The sequence below is a fragment of the Dermacentor albipictus genome, chromosome 2 (assembly GCF_038994185.2).
Source record: "Dermacentor albipictus isolate Rhodes 1998 colony chromosome 2, USDA_Dalb.pri_finalv2, whole genome shotgun sequence".
In the NCBI taxonomy this organism is placed as follows: domain Eukaryota; kingdom Metazoa; phylum Arthropoda; class Arachnida; order Ixodida; family Ixodidae; genus Dermacentor; species Dermacentor albipictus.
The window spans coordinates 122,135,643-122,156,612 of NC_091822.1; the positions used below are offsets into that span (position 1 = coordinate 122,135,643).

General features: G+C 44.6%; 1 protein-coding gene across 1 annotated transcript in view; it reads left to right on the forward strand.

Moving 5' to 3' along the window:
- The first annotated feature begins 212 nt into the window (after positions 1 to 212).
- The window catches only part of LOC135910722 (3-alpha-hydroxysteroid sulfotransferase-like), a 35,487-nt gene continuing 14,729 nt past the window's right edge, over positions 213 to 20,970 (forward strand). Inside the window, exon 1 of the mRNA XM_070533037.1 lies at positions 213 to 249. Within this exon, the coding sequence (XP_070389138.1) occupies positions 232 to 249 (18 nt within the window). The 5' untranslated portion in view covers positions 213 to 231. The remainder of the gene's footprint in view (positions 250 to 20,970) is intronic.

Here is a 20,970-nt window from a genome sequence, read left to right on the forward strand (position 1 = left end):
TCACGTGCTTCCCCGTCATCGTCTAGACTCTAAAACCTCGTGCGGTGGGCGAGGCGGCAGTCGCGTCAAAGGCGTTCGGAACCCTGCGGATAACATTGTTCGATAAGCTCACCTCTGTCGCTTTACTCGTGAAGCTTGCGTAATATCTGTGATAGCGCACCTATATATAGGGATTTTGCACGCTGTGGTACCTTACACTGAGTGGACTGGACTGTGTTGACTGCCTTGGCGATGGCCGGAAAAGAGGGGGTAAGTACTTGAGGCTGGGTGCGCGATTTGGAGCAACGTGTACGTGATGGGGTTTTGAATCCCCGCCAGGTTTTATTTTGTACCTTCTATTTTAGGCAACGTATGGATTTGTAGTTTCTACGAAGCATGCATAAAGAAAGCATTTAAATATCTTTTTAAGAACCGAAATCTTGACAAACCAGCAGCAGAATAATCCACGTTTCAACTAAGGAGTACTAAAAAAGGAAAAAGCTATCGCACGTTCAATTTTTATTTTAGTTGATTTAGAAAGACACCACAGTGCTACGAAGAGGCATAAAATGAGGGCGGCATATGGTGCAGTTTATGACAAGACACAATCCGTAAAAAGATCTCGATGCATAAAGGAATTCAAACATTCGCACAAAACAATGAAATTTAGTCATTTACAATACGAAGTGATATACAGTGACAACAGACAGTGGGTAAAGCGTAGTGCCGCTGCTTCCCTTAGTCACTTCGTCCTTCATCTGTAGGTACTTTACTCGGAATATTACAGGTTTAGATGTTTTATTTCCTACTGCACAAATTTTTATTTCTTCTTTTTTTTGCTGGCATTACTAGAAGAGAAGGTATAGCTGGCATCACCTCTGAGGGCGACACCTCCTTCACCTACCTTTCAGTTTAAGAACAGCTTGAATTCTTCTAAATTTAATAGTTCTGGCGACGAAGGCTCGCCTATGGAACATCATGGCTAGACGCGCTGTACTCCGTAGCGTCTAACAGAGAACAGAATAAAATGAAGTTATACTGCATTGTAAATAATTCCATCACTATGCGGAGGATTTCCGTCATTCTACGGAGGAAGTGCAGGTAAAATTGCGGAAAGTATGCCGTATTTAAAAAATACCGCAAATATTCCGTGAATATAAGCAAGGTGCTCACTGTGTCAAATTTTGCGGACATTTCACTGTAATAATACGGTGGCTACGCTGTTTTGCATGAAATAGAGAGAATTCCGTATTTTTGTTATGTGAACATCTGTACTTTTACGAGGAAAACTATACACGCTGTCGGAATGAGTGATTGTACTCACAAAGTTTAAAGGGACACTAAAGGGAAACAACAAATCAGTTTAGACTAGTGGAGCATTGTTGGAGAACCCTGCAGGCAGACATTACGAAAAAATAGTTTGATTATTAGATGAGAAAATGATGAGATGAGATGAGTATTTGAATTCCGCGCCGAAATCCCAACGCCGGTACGTCAGCGTGACGTCAGGGATTCCAAAGTATGTTTTCGCATTTGGGCCGCGTTGGCTGAATAAAGGTTCCCGAAACTTGCCATGTTTATTATTTCATTCCTTTAGAACACAATGTAGTCAATCTGTACCGCTATATATAATTAGTAGGCAATAGAAGATGCCATCAAAATCCATGACGTCACAGCCCCCAGGTGCGGGAACTCAAGTAGGCGTCGCCACCCGTATTTCGTTCTTGCGCTATTTCTGGCTTCCCAAACGTCTTATCCTTGTAAGAGTGGTGTTTTTGGTGTTGTAGAACGGTAATTTACTGATGCAGAAGAAATCATTTTTCACTTTAGTGTCCCTTTAATCGAGCAATATTTTATTGAACACGCGAGCTGTACACATTATGAAAATACGTACAAAATGTGAGAGCCAGCCTACTACCTAAAGCTGCAATAACAGATGGTATTAATATTTATACGCATCCTCCGTTCCGGTTGCAGTTTGCCGCCCATACGGGCCTTGTATAACGCTGATCTATGCGCAAATATATGCGTGTGTTTACAGTGTTCTCAAATTAAGTGATTTGCAGTTTGTACAGTATGTATGTTTAAGTGAACGAATAGCCGTGGCCATAACTCGCAATATAAACAAACTTGCGGCACTGAGGTGCTGGTGCACTGGGAATAACATTGGTGCTCTGCGCCAAAAGTTGTGCACACTATAAATCAGTACTGAAACGCAGGGCGCGATACAATTACCGTAACTGCGTTTACATTTAGCAACAAATGGCCCCGGTGGGAAGTGGCGGCCTATAGATGTAAGTACAGTGGCCAGATAAAATTTTCGAATGCGGGAAGCAATTAACTCAATCGTAAAAGGGCTTTGCTGAACTATGTTCTAGTTGGTTTAATTAATTATCACGATATTTTCGAAATATCTCATATCTGAAAGTCACTGTCTATTCATTAGCAGTGTGTTCAAAGAGGCTGGTTGGTGCGACATAAAAGTGCTACGCTGGACGAGCGAGTAAAGAGCGCAGTACAGAGGGCTGACTAGCAACCAAACGCTTTATTTGCAGCAGCAGCATATTTATAACCTTCATGTTGCCTTCAATGATGTATTTATATGCTGCTTCTGAAAATAAAGCATTTGGTTGCTGGTCAGCGCTCTGTCACGTGCTCATATTTACTCGCTCGTGCTGTGTCGCGCTGTTCTTGTTTTTTTTTATTTATTCTAAACTGTGTATTCATTGACACACAACGATTACGCATAATCTTCACTGTTCATGCGTTGTCAATTCTTGCGGTAAGATGTTCTAGCAAACATTTGGCGCTTCATCTTGAAACAACACTGGTGTACGCGCACGTTCTCGTATGGCAGATTAAAGACCGCGAGCATGCACGAACCGACACATGTGCAAACTACGGGAAGCTGGCTGAAGATGAAGGACCTAGTGCCGTGCCAGTACTGTGTGTACTGTCAAAAAGAAAAGAAGGAAAAAAAGAACGACCAGTGCCGAGTAGGCCTAACGATTCGAGCTTTATTTCTTTTTGAGCCAGCGTCTAATACCATTTCTTCCATGTGCTTTATTCATATGTAAATCTTATGACAAAACTCATTATTTACCCGTTCATTACATGCACCAACCAGCCCAAATTAGCGCTATACTTGAGGTTATTGACTCATCGCAGTACACTACTTCGTACTTCATTGCAACACTGAGGTGTGCTAACCTCCCTGCCTTTCTTCTTCTTGTATTCTGTATCTCTTTGTATAAAATGCACTACCTTGTGGGAGAGAAAGCGTTCTTCTCTTGCAATATTCAGTTATTTGTCAAACAATTATTTTACTGTTCCAGCAACTAGAGCACAAGTGCTCTAGAGTGCGGCCCCAAGGGGCAGCGTGCGCCAGACACAGAGCTGCCCCCTGGAGCCGCTGCCCCAGGGGGCAGTGGCCCCAGGCACAGAGTGCGGACCAAGGGGGCAGCGTGCGCTTCGCTTCCGATCTAAGGAGTGGTAGACAAAGCTGCACATGTGTATTCAGCCGGCTTTTACCCTTTCATGTTGTAAAAATGGTTAGATTACAGTCTGGTTTGATTTATATTCAAGTTAGTGGAGCAAGGCCGTACGGAAGATAGATTGACGCATCGGGAGTGAAGAACAGAAGCGATGCATTATTCGGCTGCTTGAATCTCGGCATGTTCGAATTGGCAAAGTTCTGAATTTTTCGCTTTGAATGTCTTTCACTTCGTCTACAAAACTCTGCACGCTGTGTCATCGAAGAAGTTGCCCTGTGTTCGTGTGTACGTATGTACTTGGACACCCGGTAGCCTGCTCTCAATAGATGTTCAACAGTCTACGCACGCTCGTAATTTGCTGATGAGGTAAGTCCATTTTAATTATATTGTGTTTGCTTAACTTTCGTGTTAAAATAATGCGTGGTAAGCTGGCGTCGCGAACAGAACTATTGTTTCAAAAGGTCAGTGAGCAGCGTCTTCCGGGCGAAAATGATGCACGAATGAGGAAAAGGATCACCTGTCTTTTCAACTCGATTTCAATGGTAGCGCAATCGGCTCGATGGCGGTCGCAATTTTCGGTGTGATACGCATACCGTTTTCCTCAATTGCGTTGAAAGTGTAGAATAAAACTACATTCAGTTGCCCACTTCTATTGACGCTTGTAGCAGCTTGAGAGCACACTTTATCCGATACGGCAAAAACTTCTGTTTGAATACGGAACTGAATGTTCAAAATAATACCAGTAGTTCACTACGTGTGATCGTAACTTTCTTGCTTGCATGCATGTTTTTATTGTAGCGACAAAAAAAATTCTGCGCTCTGGCTGCTATGCTGTGTTTCCTTGGTACAAGTGCTTGTGGTGCAGCAAGACGTTTTGCTCCGAATGATGTCGGGGCAGTCAAGGCATTCGTCTCAATAAGCAAGCTGTAAATGTATCAGTTGCAGAAAAATGTGGACCTGCAAGAGAAGCGAATGCAATCATTATAGACTGTATTTTAAGAATAATCCAGTTGTGTTACTAAAGCAGAGAGTATATATTCATGGAAATCAGATTGTATTGTTACTTATCAGGAACTAGGTAACTTATCATTACTAATTAATCATTTTCTTTTATTGAAAAACTAGTTGCTTTTGTCCTGCTAGAGCTGAGCAGAGGTCTGATGCCTGCAATGGGTCCATCTCTGTAAAGTTATTGCAGTGTTGTTGCTCTCAAATTAAGTGGTTTTTTTCTTTCAGCTTTTTGCTACTTGCATAATTACCATCTACTTAGCTGCATAGGTAATCACTGTTAGTGACATTGAAGTGCTAGTGGACAAGCACCCCTGCATTAATGCAACACATCGGTCAAAGTGTAGCTGTGGCGGTATGCGGAAGGGGTTAATATATAGGCCGAATGACGTTATCTGAATATATATATATATATATATATATATTGTAGGGTCTGAGCGGGATCTCTCCTCCCGCACTCTTGGGACAAAGGAACGACAACACAGTAGTGCAAACAATCACAAGGGCATTTATTGCACCTTTCATACATCAATGCCTGCTAGCCGAGTTGCTATCCACAAAACATGCCGATGGGCGCGCGACAAATCTAGAAGTCCGACTCACCGCGACCGGAAGCGAGCGAATATGTTCGCCCCATGCTGGATCCCAACGCCTGGTCGTTCGCGTGTATAGTCACGCGAATCGTGGCGCGTTCGAAGGCGGCCACGCGAGGCGGTCTCGCATAAGCCTGGGTGGCCGCGCGCTCGCGGGAGACGTCCCCGCGGCGCGCCGGCCCGCCGGGAAAGAGCCGCGCTGCACGTGCGGCACAACCGTTCCGCTCGCTGTCCGGAACCCAAGAGAGAGCGCCTCGTCTTTCCCGCACCCAAGCAACCGCGCAGCGGCGCGACGCTCGCGCCATCTCTCGCACCACGATTGTACCACTCCAACGCCGCGGCCCGCGCGGCGACGCCGCACGGAGACGGGGCTATGCGGGAAAACAAGCTATCAGGGGAGGCGCGAGGGTCGCGCATCCCCACAACCCCCCAACCTTAAATCACTTCTTATTCCGGCGAAACATGTCACACGGTCTAACATCAACGCGCGCTTCGCGACAAGGTAGTACATGTAACAGTGGCCGCGCCGAAGAAATGTCCACACGCTGTCCATAGCATGCGAGCCGACATTGTCCTTGGGTGCACCGCTGGCGTCCGCCGGTCACAGCAGCGGCTTTGCAGCCTCGACGGCACGATCCCAGGCCAGGACTCCGGAGACGACGACTAGTCGGTACGAGCAAGCGTCGCTCGCGCCGACGCGCCCTGCTGGGAAGAGCCGCCGTAGCTGTCGGTGACCGCCGGCTCTTTTGTCCGCCGCCGAGGGTTGTGAGCTGGATACAGGAGGCCGCCGAAGTCGCCGCGCCGAACTGGCCACAGCATCACCATCGCCCGGGGTGGCTCGATCGTAGTCCGGGGCAGCAGCGCAGACGATGTGCAGGTGACGGCAAACCAGGGGTGACTCCAATCACACTGCGTAAACTCAACACACTCGGCGAACACTAAAGTAGTGCAAGGGAGAGGAATTCTGCATGCGCATCGCCCACGTGGTACGATGTTCAACTCGGCTAGCAAAGATCGGGCAGCTACTCAGATGCTAAGTTCACGTGAACGAAGCTCGCTTTCTTGAGTCGAACGAGCAATTTCAATTCGTGCGAGGCTAAATAGAATGAGGGAAGCAAATTGCAACGCCTCAACGCCACGGTCCACCCGGTTGTGTCCCTCCACGTGCGACAGGCAGCTTCGTAAAGCCTTAGGCCTAAAGCGTCGCTACTCTGACAACAACCGGCATCCAAAAACAACACCCAAAATGGGCGCAAAACAGGCAGCCGCGAGGAGCCGTCAGCTCTGTGAGGTGGTCCTACTCCGCTCGGTGCACACAGCATCCGAGTTGACGGCGCCCACCGTCCCAGACGGTGTCGGAGCGCCCGGTGCCAGGCCGCAATACCAGTCAGCCCGTAGTGGCACCCGTGGCCCGCGGCCACCCGGCTCACTGAGCCGCGACTTCATCAGAGTCAAAGAGATAGGAGAAGCTATTTACATAAGAAATTCGGACCACCCACGAGGCTTCCGTACTCACTCGCTTCAGGCTTGCCACTGCTCCGCGGGCGCTCAGCCTCGCTCTCCCAGGATGCAGACCACGTGGCTCTCGTCCCGACGAACGTCATTAAAGAAAAAATGGCTGTGGCTTAGGTAAGGTTAAGCCCAGGATGCGAAGCATACTAGCCTTTATTTTAGTTGTTGAACCACTGTTTAGCCTGGTGAACTGCTGTTGCTTGGCTATATTTGGTTCGGCTAGACGAAGAAACAACTCATGCGTTACCCTGCTTCGCCTTCAAGAGTGGAACGCGACAGCGTTCCCGTCGACCCGCCAAGGGGTGTAAGACAATGGGCTACAGGGCAGCGACTACGCGCCCCGCATTGGACGCGGTGAGCGTCGAGCAAAGCAGCGTTCGGCGCGGCAACGAAATGTGCGCCTGAGCAAGAGACGCACGCCTTAGAAACAGCTCGTTTCGAAGGCAACACCGCATTCACTAGAGGCGCTTTTGTACCGCTTTGAAGCATCGTACTCGCGGCTCTGTGGTAGCGTCTCCGTCTCACACTCCGGAGACCCTGGTTCGATTCCCACCCAGCCCGTCTTGCAAGAGTTGAGCCAAAGCCACTTCTCCTCTGTCGTGACGTCACGGTGTCACGTGGTTTCAAGGCGACACCGCCGCGCCTGAGGAGCTGGGTTGAGCTCTCGTAATATGCTTCGCATAAAACACTTGCGAAAAGGCTTAGCATGTTGACATCTTCAAACACGCTACAGCCACCGTCACCTCGCTCAAGAAAGCATGCCGCCGACGCTAGCGATCAAAATTCACGCTAGGCCTACGCTTCGGTTCAAACAAAGGTCTCGAACGAAGCAACACTGTTTAAACTATCGTCCGATGCCCCAAGAGTCCCACGTTGGGCAGCCAGATGTAGGGTCTGAGCGGGATCTCTCCTCCCGTACTCTTGGGACAAAGGAACGACAACACAGTAGTGCAAACAATCACAAGGGCATTTATTGCACCTTTCATACATCAATGCCTGCTAGCCGAGTTGCTATCCACAAAACATGCCGATGGGCGCGCGACAAATCTAGAAGTCCGACTCACCGCGACCGGAAGCGAGCGAATATGTTCGCCCCATGCTGGATCCCAACGCCTGGTCGTTCGCGTGTATAGTCACGCGAATCGTGGCGCGTTCGAAGGCGGCCACGCGAGGCGGTCTCGCATAAGCCTGGGTGGCCGCGCGCTCGCGGGAGACGTCCCCGCGGCGCGCCGGCCCGCCGGGAAAGAGCCGCGCTGCACGTGCGGCACAACCGTTCCGCTCGCTGTCCGGAACCCAAGAGAGAGCGCCTCGTCTTTCCCGCACCCAAGCAACCGCGCAGCGGCGCGACGCTCGCGCCATCTCTCGCACCACGATTGTACCACTCCAACGCCGCGGCCCGCGCGGCGACGCCGCACGGAGACGGGGCTATGCGGGAAAACAAGCTATCAGGGGAGGCGCGAGGGTCGCGCATCCCCACAATATATATATGTGTGTGTGTGTGTATGTGTGTGTGTGTGTGTGTGTGTGTGTATTCGATGTCATTCGATTGTGGTCCCGCAGGCAAAAATGCTGAACAGAGAAAAGTAATTTTAATTTGCACTTGATAAGTTGTGCTAGCAATTCAATTAAGCTGTTACGCATGAAATGGGGCCTTTCTAATCGTGTTCTACACTGCTGCAGTCCTGAATAGCTTTGGAGTTAAGTCATACGACGATAATTTCTCTGTAAATCATACAGCAAGCTTTAGCATTGTAAGAGGCTGGCATCAACAGAGGTCGTATACACTGAAGTTCAAATGAGGTTAATTTGAATAATACACGGAAGTTAATGAGAATAACTGTAAACAATTTGTGCTTTAGTTGTAATCTTGTGGGAAAATTGATTTCTTTTGAACAATGGCAGGAATGTGTGGGTAATCTTTGTATGGACAGACATTACATCGCTATTGTTTAGCCAAGTGGTGCCACCACATGCTAAAATTTTCAGGCCTCTGATTGAATAATGTCAAATTCTGTCGTTACATTTAGGCAACACCTTTTATATTATTAGAGATTACCATTATTTCGTGCCATGATAGTGTGATATCTGCACTAAATTTATTTGACTTTGTCTGTAAAGCCCTGCACAGTGGTGCATCATGAAAATTTATCATTTGAAACACGTCATGCAGCATAACAATTTGCATGAATATATGGAAGATTTTTTTCGATAGTTTCTGGTCTCTGAATGCACTTCCCAATATATTCTTGTTCGCACAAAACTATAATGCAGTTTTCTCTATATATTTTCTGGCACTTCAAACTGCGGCGAGCTAAACCACTCGGAAGCAATACACGGAATCACTCCTGCTTGTGTAGCTGTGTTCCAACATAAACTAAGAAACACGGCTTCGCCTTGTTTGACTGTGTCGCGGGCACTTCTGAAGCACTGCCTGTCCAATAACCTTCGTGGCATGGAAGCGCCATCAACTTCTATACGTTGTTTTCTGTTTCATTGTGGCATCACATGACATTATAATCGTAATATATATGTTCTTTTTCTAAGAGACCCGTAATGCTCCTCTTTTGTTATATTTTCAGTTGCTATATTTATGCGCATATGACCAGTGCTCCAAGTCCAATTTTATTGCAAAGTAAGCTACTAGTACATAAAACATTCTGTATAGCATAGAACCAAAGCCGAACTGCTGAACAGTACAAGGCAGCAGTCTCAGTGCAGTCTCAAGTACAAAGATTGCATTGGCCGTTCAGAGGTGCACAGCGTACCTCTTCATTACTAACTAAACAATTAGGGTGTTTGAAAACTGAAAATTTATATAGCTTCAGCCACGTGCTATTGGTCGTTGCTCCTGTCCTCAGAAAATGTGAAAGATTATCACGGCATTTCTTTTCTAATCATTTTTCATATTGCAGTGTCATTACTTCATGTGTAAGTAGAAAACGAATCACATAGGTAACCAAAAGCCAAGAATGTGTGCACTTGGAGCATTGATCATGCAGTTTGATGGCTCAGCATAAGTAGGAATACACCACAAACAATTGAAAATTAACTTTTACTTGACACAGGGCTGGTACACTAACCATACTGTATGCTTATACAGTTTTACTTAAGTTTAAATTGTAGTGTAGCTTTCCAGTGTATTGTCGATTGTCGCATTCTGTCAAAGCTGGTAACATGCCTCACACGTCTAGCAACTAGCTTGTCTATATACTGTAGCAAAAATGTGCCAACTGTGTTTTTTCAATGATTTGATAGAATCTGTAGGTGGTTCGCTTAGAAAAATAAAGCCATGGCCTCAAAGCAGAATGATGTGACTTTCTCTGCACATGTTGCAGGTTCAAAAAAGGAAGGTGTGGGCTGTTGGTAAGGTTCCGACCAGAGAGGAAAGCCAGTATAAAAGGGTCCACACCCGTGATCTTTACTACAGGGAGAGAATAACACAGCAAACGCCCTCAACTGAAGCCAACCTTCTCCCAGAAGTTAGCGCTCCACGACTTTGCAGCAGCACTTTATCTGCACGGGTCTGTGGCATTTCTCCCCTTAAAATACCTGCCTGTTGTACTGCATTTAAAAACATTGCATCTCAAGCAATGCATAAATGCTAAACATTGCATATTAATGTGGCTGGTGCTGGGCAAAGCAAGTACTGTGGCATAGTAGATTTGAACGAGCCAAGCTAGGAGCCAAAAAGACCGCTGGTTTCTTGCAAATGGAAAATGTATTGTTAGCATGTTGAAGTTATTTTTTATTGTCGGTAATCTGTGTAGTGGAGACAGCTTTCACAACTGGAGAAGGGTGAAACACTTCACGAAACTAGCTTCAATATATCATGTGTCTGCATCACATAATTTCATTGCTGCGTGAGTGACCCCGCTGGTTAACATGTAAAAGTGTTCATGATGTTTGCAATGAATAATCCACTTCATCTGCCAGCCAGGCCTATCTTGAGACTTAAGCTGATGTTGCGTTTAGAAAAATTGTGGCTGCGAGCTTGCCATCAGAGAGCCAACTTTTGAGAGTACAGAATGAGCTCAACACATTAAACGCCAGAACAAGTTGCTGAGGATTTCAAATCGAGAATATTCAAAGCCCAACTCATTTAGTGGTGTTAATATTCTGCAGAAAGTTGTTTATTGTTACTTTCATATGGTGCCCAAGCAATGTGGTAGCAACTTCTTCACTTGGAGTACATAGCAAGGGCGTACTCCACATGAGCTGGCGGCTTTCTGCTGCATTTCCAAAAATTGTTTTCTTCTTCATTTGAGATTCTCGAATTTTGCACTGTTCTTTAGCTGTTGTGTCCTGCTTCATTTTTCTACCGCTTCTTAAACATCGGAAGAGTGAATACAACTTGACATTTTGCTTGATTTTCTTGGTTGCTTGCCCTTGCTAGAAAACATTTGACTTCAAAACCTATCACACCTTACTGAAAGGATCATTTTGAAGCAGCCATAGCCACCAGTAACACGCACGACATGATTATGAAAATTTTAATATTGTTTTTGATCTACAGGGCGTCCCAACTATCATGCACCAATATTTAGAAATATTTAAATGTCATGTAACTAGAGAGAACAAGGTAATGTTGTTTGCCGGCACTTGGATGCACTCAGATTATTTTTTTGCATTCTGTTTAATTATATAACTACTCCTATTTAGCCATTAAACTTCTCAAATATTTAGATCAAATGTGTCAATGAGAACATTTTAGAGCAACATGAAAGCCTCCTGATACAGCTTTCTGCTGTTCATTGTGTGCTACATAATAGTCTTTCCAAGAAAGAAGCCAGGGAATCCAAGTAAAGTGCGTTGAGTAGCTGGTCACACGGCAGTTTTGTGTCGCAAAGCTAGGAATACAACTTAAATGGGTTCTGTTCAGAAAAAGGTTTAGCTAAGAAAATTATCCTTTTTTATGCAACCTGTGCCGACAAGCTTCCTTAGACATGGCCATGGCCACCAAGAAATATGACGAGGCCACAGCAGTTGACTGCAGAAGCCAAGACCAAAAGCAGTTCCTCCAGTGATTGTGAAACGGTCTTCTGGGGCATAAGTCTAATTGGGTGGCACCACCTTTCTCCTGCAACTTTTCTACCTACTTAGCTAACCAGGTGGGTCAAAGATGGAAAAGAGAAAACTATTCCACAGCTTCAAACTTTGAACTTGTTCAGGCTCAATGCAGTTTAAGTGTAATTCTTCCCTGATCATTTATCAAAAACGGGAAATAATTAGATGGTATGGTCTTCATATGGAAACCCATTTCCCGGGGAGTATTAGCAGTGAAAAAACAGCTTATGAAGGTTTGAACATTGGACAGGATAAATTGGCGTAGATAGGGTAATGATAATGAACGTTTGTGGTGAAGTTATTGGTAGTAAAATAAATAATCAAGGAGCTAAGATATAGATTAGAAGACAGTTTTCATTCCACTGCCATACTTTTAAATCTTCCCAGGAATTCTTGTTTGATAGTCTATGTGTGTCGAGAGCCAGTGCTTCCTGATACAGTACTTCTTGATGCTTGCTTTTAGCTGACTTCATTCTTATGCTGCATAGTTCACCTGTTTAAGTTCCCTCTTTCTTCCGTACAAGCGAATTTGCGTTCATCACATGAAACCTTGTAGATGATTTCCTGAAACTTGCCTATAGCATTAGACGACGGCATGCACCCCGGCTTAGATATGCATTCAAGAGCCTCGTATCTTGCAAATTTTAAAGATATACTCCTGCTAAGTAAGTTCTTGGTATCATCGACAAGATTATTTGCGAATAGGAATTAGCCTAAATTGGGAAAACAATCAATCTAAAATATGTCAAGCGATATCACTGACAATGCATACGCATTCCATCTGAAACAAATAAAAATAGATATAGCACCAAATGCAAGAATAATTCACACGATGCCATTCCTCCAGAAGAATAAACTCTCGCTTCCTATCTAAATTTGTGACCCTTTATAATTCAGACTACTAAACGCGTAATGAGGGTTGCGTACATGTTGTACTTATTCCTCTTTTTTTACTGTAAGACCTGATGAAGCTTCAACAGCACGGGAAAAACTGAGATCACAGTACTAAATACATTATATTGCACCAGCAATCAGTTTGCCTGCCAACTGCAGCATACCAGACAAACAGTTTTTGACAGAAAATGTGAGACAGAAGACATATAACACTTAGGGTGGTCCCATTCGCTTTGATTGTTTGGGAATGAAGATCATAGTGTAAATGCTATGGCCCTACGTGTCATTACCAATTAACAACACAACGGGGTTTTTTGCATTTTTCAAGACTGCATGGAGATTTTTATAGTGTGCAGTTTAAATTATAAACCTTAAGAACCCATACTAAATGCAGTCTTCACAGCTTTAGGCTATACAGGTGCACTAGTTTACAAAGAACACACTCTACACCTTGTCACGGCCAAGGTGGCAATTCACGTTCTTCAAAGGTGTTTCATTGTATGGGATGGCATATAGCGCTTCACTTATTTGCAGAAAATTGCATTCCAATTGTGTTATATCAAATAAATTCATAAGACAGTTTTAACTTGCCCTGCCGGTAAAGTGACAGCAGCTTGCACTACCTACAGCTTGTGGAAAACCAATTGTAACTGCTAGTGAAGATGCATTGGCAACAGCAATGCTTAGGGTACAATAGCTTCTTCGACTCTGGAGTATGCATCCTCCACAAGAAAATAATATTTTCCTCCTCCTCCTCTACCTGATTAGAATCTGAAGTGGGGTGTTTTGTAGGACATTCTCTTGCATAAACTTCAAAAGCATTTCTCCTTGTCTGCGCGAAAGATAATTGTCGCTACGACTGTAAAAGCAGGGTGACTGCTTGCAGCACCTGTAGAATCTTTAATGCGAAACTTTAACGAACCGTAAACATAATGAATAATCAAATACTTTTTAGTAATCTTCAACAAATTTAGCAGTCTTGCCTTCCCATTTGACGTTTTTCAAACTCTAAGGTTGGCATGTCTGCACAAGCTTTGACTGCAGGTTTGTCATTTTGCATGAAAGAGTGCACATGTGCACTTAACACCTTATCGGCAACGTTCTGCGGCACAAAATGTCATGAGCTTTCGTATGCATTGGTCGCCACCTCAGAAACCGGCTGTTCCTTTGTCACTTGGAATGTAGCCTTAATGTTAAGCGAGTTTGATGTTATAAGAAAAAGAATTGTGCCCTCTGATACCCTAATTCTCCTCATTGATGCCTAGTGTTATAAAAGCATGATCGACACCGTAAGAGTCAATGTGATGTATAATTGTATGTCAGGGTGGGGAGGTACAATAATTTTAAGAACTTTTGCTGATGCCTTTATTCAGTAATGCGGAACGCTGTTTCTTTCACTCATTGTTACCAAACTTCACGTTGATTGTGGCAACAAGTATAACGTAGTTTGTTAACACTACTGCCAACATATGTAATGTGTAGGCATCAGTGTTGAAAAAATGACCAGCTAATGGTTTGCCAGGAGCTAAGGTTTATTTACACCACAAAATGTTGAGCTTACACCTGTGGCTATTATTGCTTAGTGAATGCCCACCCAGGGTAACAGTTCATAGCATTTCCTTCCATTATATTAGCGCTAAAGCTTTGAACAGCATTTGAACTGAAACTTGTTTACAAAATGACCAATTTCCTTGTACAAGTAAGACAAAGGTTCCACAGGAAGACAGAAACTTGAAGCCGTCAAAAGCAGCATAAATATAAACAGCGCTCAATTTTTCGCAATCTTGCACCTCGTTATCATATTTTGCTCATCCCATTTTTTTTCACAGGCTGTTTTTTACTGTCTTATGGTCATACTCAGTTCAAATTTGATGTCTTTATCTTCTAATATTTGGTATATGTATTATATTTTTCATCGGCTTTCAACAAAATGTGTACTCATAATGTGCCTTCATTTATCATTTACGCAGGTCTTAACTAGATTATTCTTGACACAAAATTTATTTTCCCTAATTCCTCGTTGCTTCTCTCCAAATGTGCAAAACGCCTATCTTAATTCCTATTTTGACTTCTGGGAAGACTAAGATAACTTGATTAATGATGTCTTACATGTTTACATCGTTTTCTGTTTTGGCCATCCCTACTTTTTGCAAAAACTGGCAGCAGTGCCTCTTCCCGCTGCACAACGATCACCACTGCTAAGCACACCCTTCCTGCCTTTATCTCTTTATCACTTTGGCTTCTCTTGACCAATTATGTGCACCAGCTTCTCCTCCCGCAATGAGTGTAAGGGCCAGCGAGCTATGCACAAAAAACGCTGCCAAGGAAAAAATTTGCCACCCTGTTTACAAACACATTTGTTGAAATGTTGGCTACAGCAACATTCCTTGTTCCAACAATCCTGGTCTACATACATGTTTTTCTAACACAGAAGTTACTGCTTTGGTGTGTTCTGCGATTATACTTTTTTGCCACTTCCTTTAGGATGGAAATTCACGAATATTGTTTATTTCTCCTAACAGCAGCAAGTTTATTCTTGCAAGGTGTTGGGGTTCAAGAGAAACTTTCACCAGGAAAGAGTGGAAGCCAAGTGATTGAAGAAAATAAAGTTGCTTCTATGATCTATACAACATGAGGACTGAAATTTTGCGCTTTTTTGTATATATGCTGCGCAATGCATTCATATCACAAAGTGAAAAGTTACATGGCTTTTTTCAGCTATGTCAGTCTGTTGGCATAACAACATTCTCAATTGTGACCTGCTGCTTTGGCTATGAGCTGCCTTCATGACGTTTGCATTCAAAGATATGTACTATCGTGAACAAAACGACCCTGCAAGTGCGAGTGTCGACCAAATTGAATCTCTGCGTTCAAGACCACTGGAAACAGTGGGTCACGTATGCACATTCCGAACGCAGATGTTAGCGTGGCTGATCGCAGCAGATAGCACACCAATAAAATTTGGTCGATGCTCGCGCGTCCTGGGCAGTTTTGTCCCTGATGATACATTCTTCAAACAATGCATATGCTCTGTAACACGAAACACGGGAAGGATCTGTACTTTAACGGAAATAGTACAGATTCCGCATACAGTGTGTTTCGTTTTCCGAATACGAGAAGCACCTCTACTTTAATGGTTTTAGTACAGATTCAGCGTACAGATTCTTCTGTTTTAGATACGAAAGCACTCGTATTTCGTATTACGGTCTCTTTTTTACGGCTGTCCATTCTACGAAAATGACCATTCTTTATTTACGGAATAGCGTTCTGTCACACATTACGAGCAGATTTGCTGTAAAACGAGGAGAAATTTTTACAGTGTAGTTGACAGCCATTCATCGTGACAGAACGTAAGGCGTGCAGACGCGGACACAAAAGAAGAGAAAGTAAGCAGGAAACCTTTCTGTGCATGCATATGAACAGTTGCAAATAAGCGGTGTGTCCACTTTCTTTTCCGCCACAGCGCGCCCTTCAGTTGAGAGCCGGCGTTTGGATTTTCTGGTTTTCTTGTGTCCGTGTTTGCACGCCTTACCTTTGGTCACAGAGTACAGGTTAGCGAAAAAGGAACACAGGCTATGTCGAATGTGGACTTACACAAGTTAGATTTCCTTGTATTCTTTTTATCCTCTATATCAAAGCAAAGTCTCGCGGTATACTTGAAACACTGAAATCAACAGGAACATTGTGATGTTCCGGCGAAGAAGAAGAAGACAGAAGAGACAAGAACAGCAGGAGGAAGAGAAAGAAGTGATCAAGATGGACACCTGTAAATAAATGAGTGTATTTTAACTCGTACATTATATTTGGCGCAGCCGACCATGTGGCTTGAAGTGACGTTGGCAAGAAGAACAGATGGGCAGACGACCGTGAAGACCTACCAGCTTGACGGCGAAGATCCAGTGCTTCTTCAGGAATCAGCGACTTCATCGGAACTGCTTCACATCATCGCCGAGAAGAGTCAACTGAACGAAGCGGCCCTCGTTGAGAAAGGTGTGGTAAGAATCGATGCTTCTATGTCTGAATTTGAGGTTATGTTTCCGGGACATTCAAGGATAGATTCCAAGAACGAGACTGAGCACACGCATAACGCCTTGTTGCAAGCGCTGTTTCAGCAGCAGACCACGCAGTATGAGCAACAGCGACTGATTTTCGAAGCAGTTAGCGACTCACTAAGAGCACAGAAACCACATCAAGAAGAGTTCAAGCCCGATAGTTTCGATGGGGTGTCTAATGCCGCCAACTTGTGGCTCAGATTTTATGAATATGCATGTGCGCAAAACCACTGGACGTCATTGGACGACAAAGTGTGTAACATGCGTCGTTTTTTATCTGGCAATGCCAGAAAATGGTGGGACATGCGAATCGCAAGTCAATGCCGTGATTCATGGCAGAAGTGGAAAGATAGTTTTCTTTCTGCTTTTGAGCGAAATCCGGTTGACAGATGGGACGACGCATTAGCTTTCAGACACAGAGAAGGGACAGTCATGGATTATTTTTTCGAGAAGAGACGTTTACTCTACATTGCCGACCCTAATCTACCGGACTCTGCAATCCTTCCCCTGATAATTCAAGGCATGACTAACGAATCGCAAAGAGAGGTTTGTGTACACCGTCCAACCTCCACGGATGACTTACTTGCTTGCCTTAAGTATGTGTCCAGTGATTTTCTGATTCACAGTCCCATCAAAAGGCATAGTACTCTACCACTGACCATTGACGCACATGGCGAAGCGGTAGAATATTTTAATACCGAGTCCGACCAATGTGACACGATGGAAAATGTATACCTTCTGAAGTCAAATCTCCTATTTGTTAAAATGATGGTAAATGGAAAAAGTCTGGACTCCCTGGTTGATACTGGAGCATCTGTAAGCCTGGTAAATCAGGAAATCATCCAACCGAGCAAGGTGTATGAAGGAAGAATAGTTAGTGTTCAAAGCTATGATGGAAAAACTAGAAGGTTGCAACACTGGACAGAAGTAGAGGTTGAATTTGGTGGACATCACCTAAAAGTAGATGCCCTTGTCATGCAGGGTGTTGATTTCCTGTTTCTTTTATCTCGGCCTGATATGAAGCGATTGAAGATGAATATTTCTTGGAGAGACGAAGTGAGAGAGACGAAGGGATCATTTAAGCCTAACTTGCGTGGAATTGAAAATTCCCATCGAAGAGTTAGAAATGCTGATGAGATACTGACAAATTTTCCCGAACTTATTTGTGTTGAGACGTACCCGCCAGCAGCAGATGTCTTCGAGGTACCGTTTAAGCTTCGTGACGTCACAGTAGTGCGTAAAAAGCCGTACAGTCTTTCCCTCGAGAAAAAGACCTGGCTAAAGGCCGAACTGCAGCAAATGCTAAATGCCGGTATTATAAGGCCATCAACATCCACTTTCGCGTCACCAGTCACCATAGTACCGAAAGACGATGGCTCATTTCGCCTTTGCACAGATTACCGGCAGATCAACGGCCAGACTGATTTGTTTCCTTTTCCCATGCCCCGAATAGACGAGATCATCAATGAAACTGGTGGATCAAATGTTTTCTCTCGGATCGACCTCTGTAAAGGATACTGGCAGGTGCCACTACAAGAAGATTACAAGCAGTACACTGCTTTTGTAACACCTTTCGATGTGTACGAGTACAACCGCTTACCATTCGGTTGGAAGAATTCTGGAGCTTGGTTTCAGAAAATGATGAATGGCATTCTTGATGAGTTCCTGGGAAAGTTTTGTAACGTATACATTGACGACATCATCATATACTCACGTACAAGAGAAGAACATGAAAAACACCTCTCGTGCGTGTTAGAAGCCCTCAGCAAGTCAAAGTTAAAGATTAACAAGAACAAGAGTGAATTTTTTCAGACAAATGTTGTCTTTCTAGGAAGAGTTTTTGACGGCAAGACTAAAACAACCAAAGAGGAGTCTATACAAAGGATGAAGAAGCTCGTCAAGCCATATGACCTACACTCACTCCGTGTTTTCCTCGGACTCGCCGGTCATTTTCGTGTGTTCATTAAGGATTACGCTGCAAAGACAAGATGCCTCACCAAGCTGACGCAAAAGGATGTGCCATTTATCTGGAGTGAAGAGTGCGAGAAAGCGTACGAGTACCTTGTTGAAGCTATATCGTCGGATCCTGTGCTTGTGCTACCTGACTTCAACAAGCCTTTCGAGCTGTGTACGGACGCTTCACAATATGGTACAGGGGCCGTTCTATATCAACGAGACACAAAGGAACAGCAAGGACGCCAGCTCAAGGTGATTGGCTATTATTCTTCTACGTTCTCAAAAGCTCAAGAACATTATACGACCACAGAAAAAGAGGCTCTGGCTGTTGTGATGGCACTCCGGTACTTCAGAAGCTACATAGAGGGTCGTCATTTCCGGCTTTTCACTGACAACCGAGCGTTAACCTACCTCTTGGGATTAATCCAGCCCAAGGGCAGAGTGGCGCGTTGGATCAGTGAAATACAACAGTTCACTTTCGATGTAAGCCATCGACCTGGGGATAAGCTTCCTGACGCAGATGCTCTTTCCAGGCTTCACATCACAGAAGTGAGAACATCTGATCATGAACATGTTTGCAGCTTGTGGGAAGGCACCGAAGACCTGACTTGCAATAATGGCAAATTTTGTGTGCCAGGAACTTTGGTGAAAAAGGTTTTGAAGCTGTACCATGACAGCCCAGAGTCAGGAGGGCATGATGGATTCTGGAAAACTTATTGGAAGATAAAAATTCGATTCATCTGGAAAAATATGAAGGAAGATATCAAGAACTACGTGCAAACATGTCACCAGTGCCAAATTAACAAAGCCAAGTATCGTACAAGAGGGAATCAAATGGTCATCGCTAATCATTCCCAAGTCCCATTTGAAGTAATTCATCTAGATTTTGCCGAACTAAAAAAGCGAGGAGAGGGAGTCAGTAAGACTCAGGCATTCCTTGTCGCAATAGATGAATGCACACGCATGGCAGCTGCAAAGCCAGGAAAGGAAGACGCCAATTCTGTTTTGACGTTACTGGAGCGGAATATGTTCAAGAACACCAAGGTAGTGGTCTCTGACAATGGGCCAGCTTTCCGCAGTAAGAAGCTTCAAGAATGGGCCCGTGATAGAGGAATTGCCCTGAGATTTGCCACACCCTACCATCCAGAAGGAAACGGCCTAGCTGAGAGGCTCATTCGGGATTTGAAAACGTTCATCGCAATTTACCATGATTTCCATGGAGGATGGAAGTGTGCCTTGGAAGCAGCAGTCAGGCACCACAATCATTCTCATACCATGGGATTAGGATGCACGCCTAACTTTGCTGCATCAGGCGAAGCAACTTGGCTACCGGCCGACTACGACCTTGGAATCGTTGGGAAAGTAGATCTGCAGGAAAGGCGCAAGACGGAAGAGGAGCTTGCACGCTACAGATCAACAATGAAGAGGCACTTCGATCTGCGACATAGCCCAAAGATGCCTGTAATAGAGCCTGGAGATACAGTTTTAGTCCGGAGGAGTTTAGATGGACCGAAGTCGAAATTTTCTGGGCCCTACACAGTGATAAAGACCGTCAAGCAACAAGGAATCTTGAAATCGCTGCACTATTTGGGGCCGGAAGGAAAAACTGAAATAGCAACTGTGGGAAATGTCATACCCTATCATCCCAGGAGGGATGAAAACCGAAGTCCGGGAGGATGTGATGTTCCGGCGAAGAAGAAGAAGACAGAAGAGACAAGAACAGCAGGAGGAAGAGAAAGAAGTGATCAAGATGGACACCTGTAAATAAATGAGTGTATTTTAACTCGTACATTATATCCTGTGCTTGTGCTACCTGACTTCAACAAGCCTTTCGAGCTGTGTACGGACGCTTCACTGGCTGGCGTCCTTGCTGTTCCTTTGTGTCTCGTTGATATAGAACGGCCCCTGTACTTAAGTTACGCTTCGCAATATGGTACAGGGGCCGTTCTATATCAACGAGACACAAAGGAACAGCAAGGACGCCAGCTCAAGGTGATTGGCTATTATTCTTCTACGTTCTCAAAAGCTCAAGAACATTATACGACCACAGAAAAAGAGGCTCTGGCTGTTGTGATGGCACTCCGGTACTTCAGAAGCTACATAGAGGGTCGTCATTTCCGGCTTTTCACTGACAACCGAGCGTTAACCTACCTCTTGGGATTAACCCAGCCCAAGGGCAGAGTGGCGCGTTGGATCAGTGAAATACAACAGTTCACTTTCGATGTAAGCCATCGACCTGGGGATAAGCTTCCTGACGCAGATGCTCTTTCCAGGCTTCACATCACAGAAGTGAGAACATCTGATCATGAACATGTTTGCAGCTTGTGGGAAGGCACCGAAGACCTGACTTGCAATAATGGCAAATTTTGTGTGCCAGGAACTTTGGTGAAAAAGGTTTTGAAGCTGTACCATGACAGC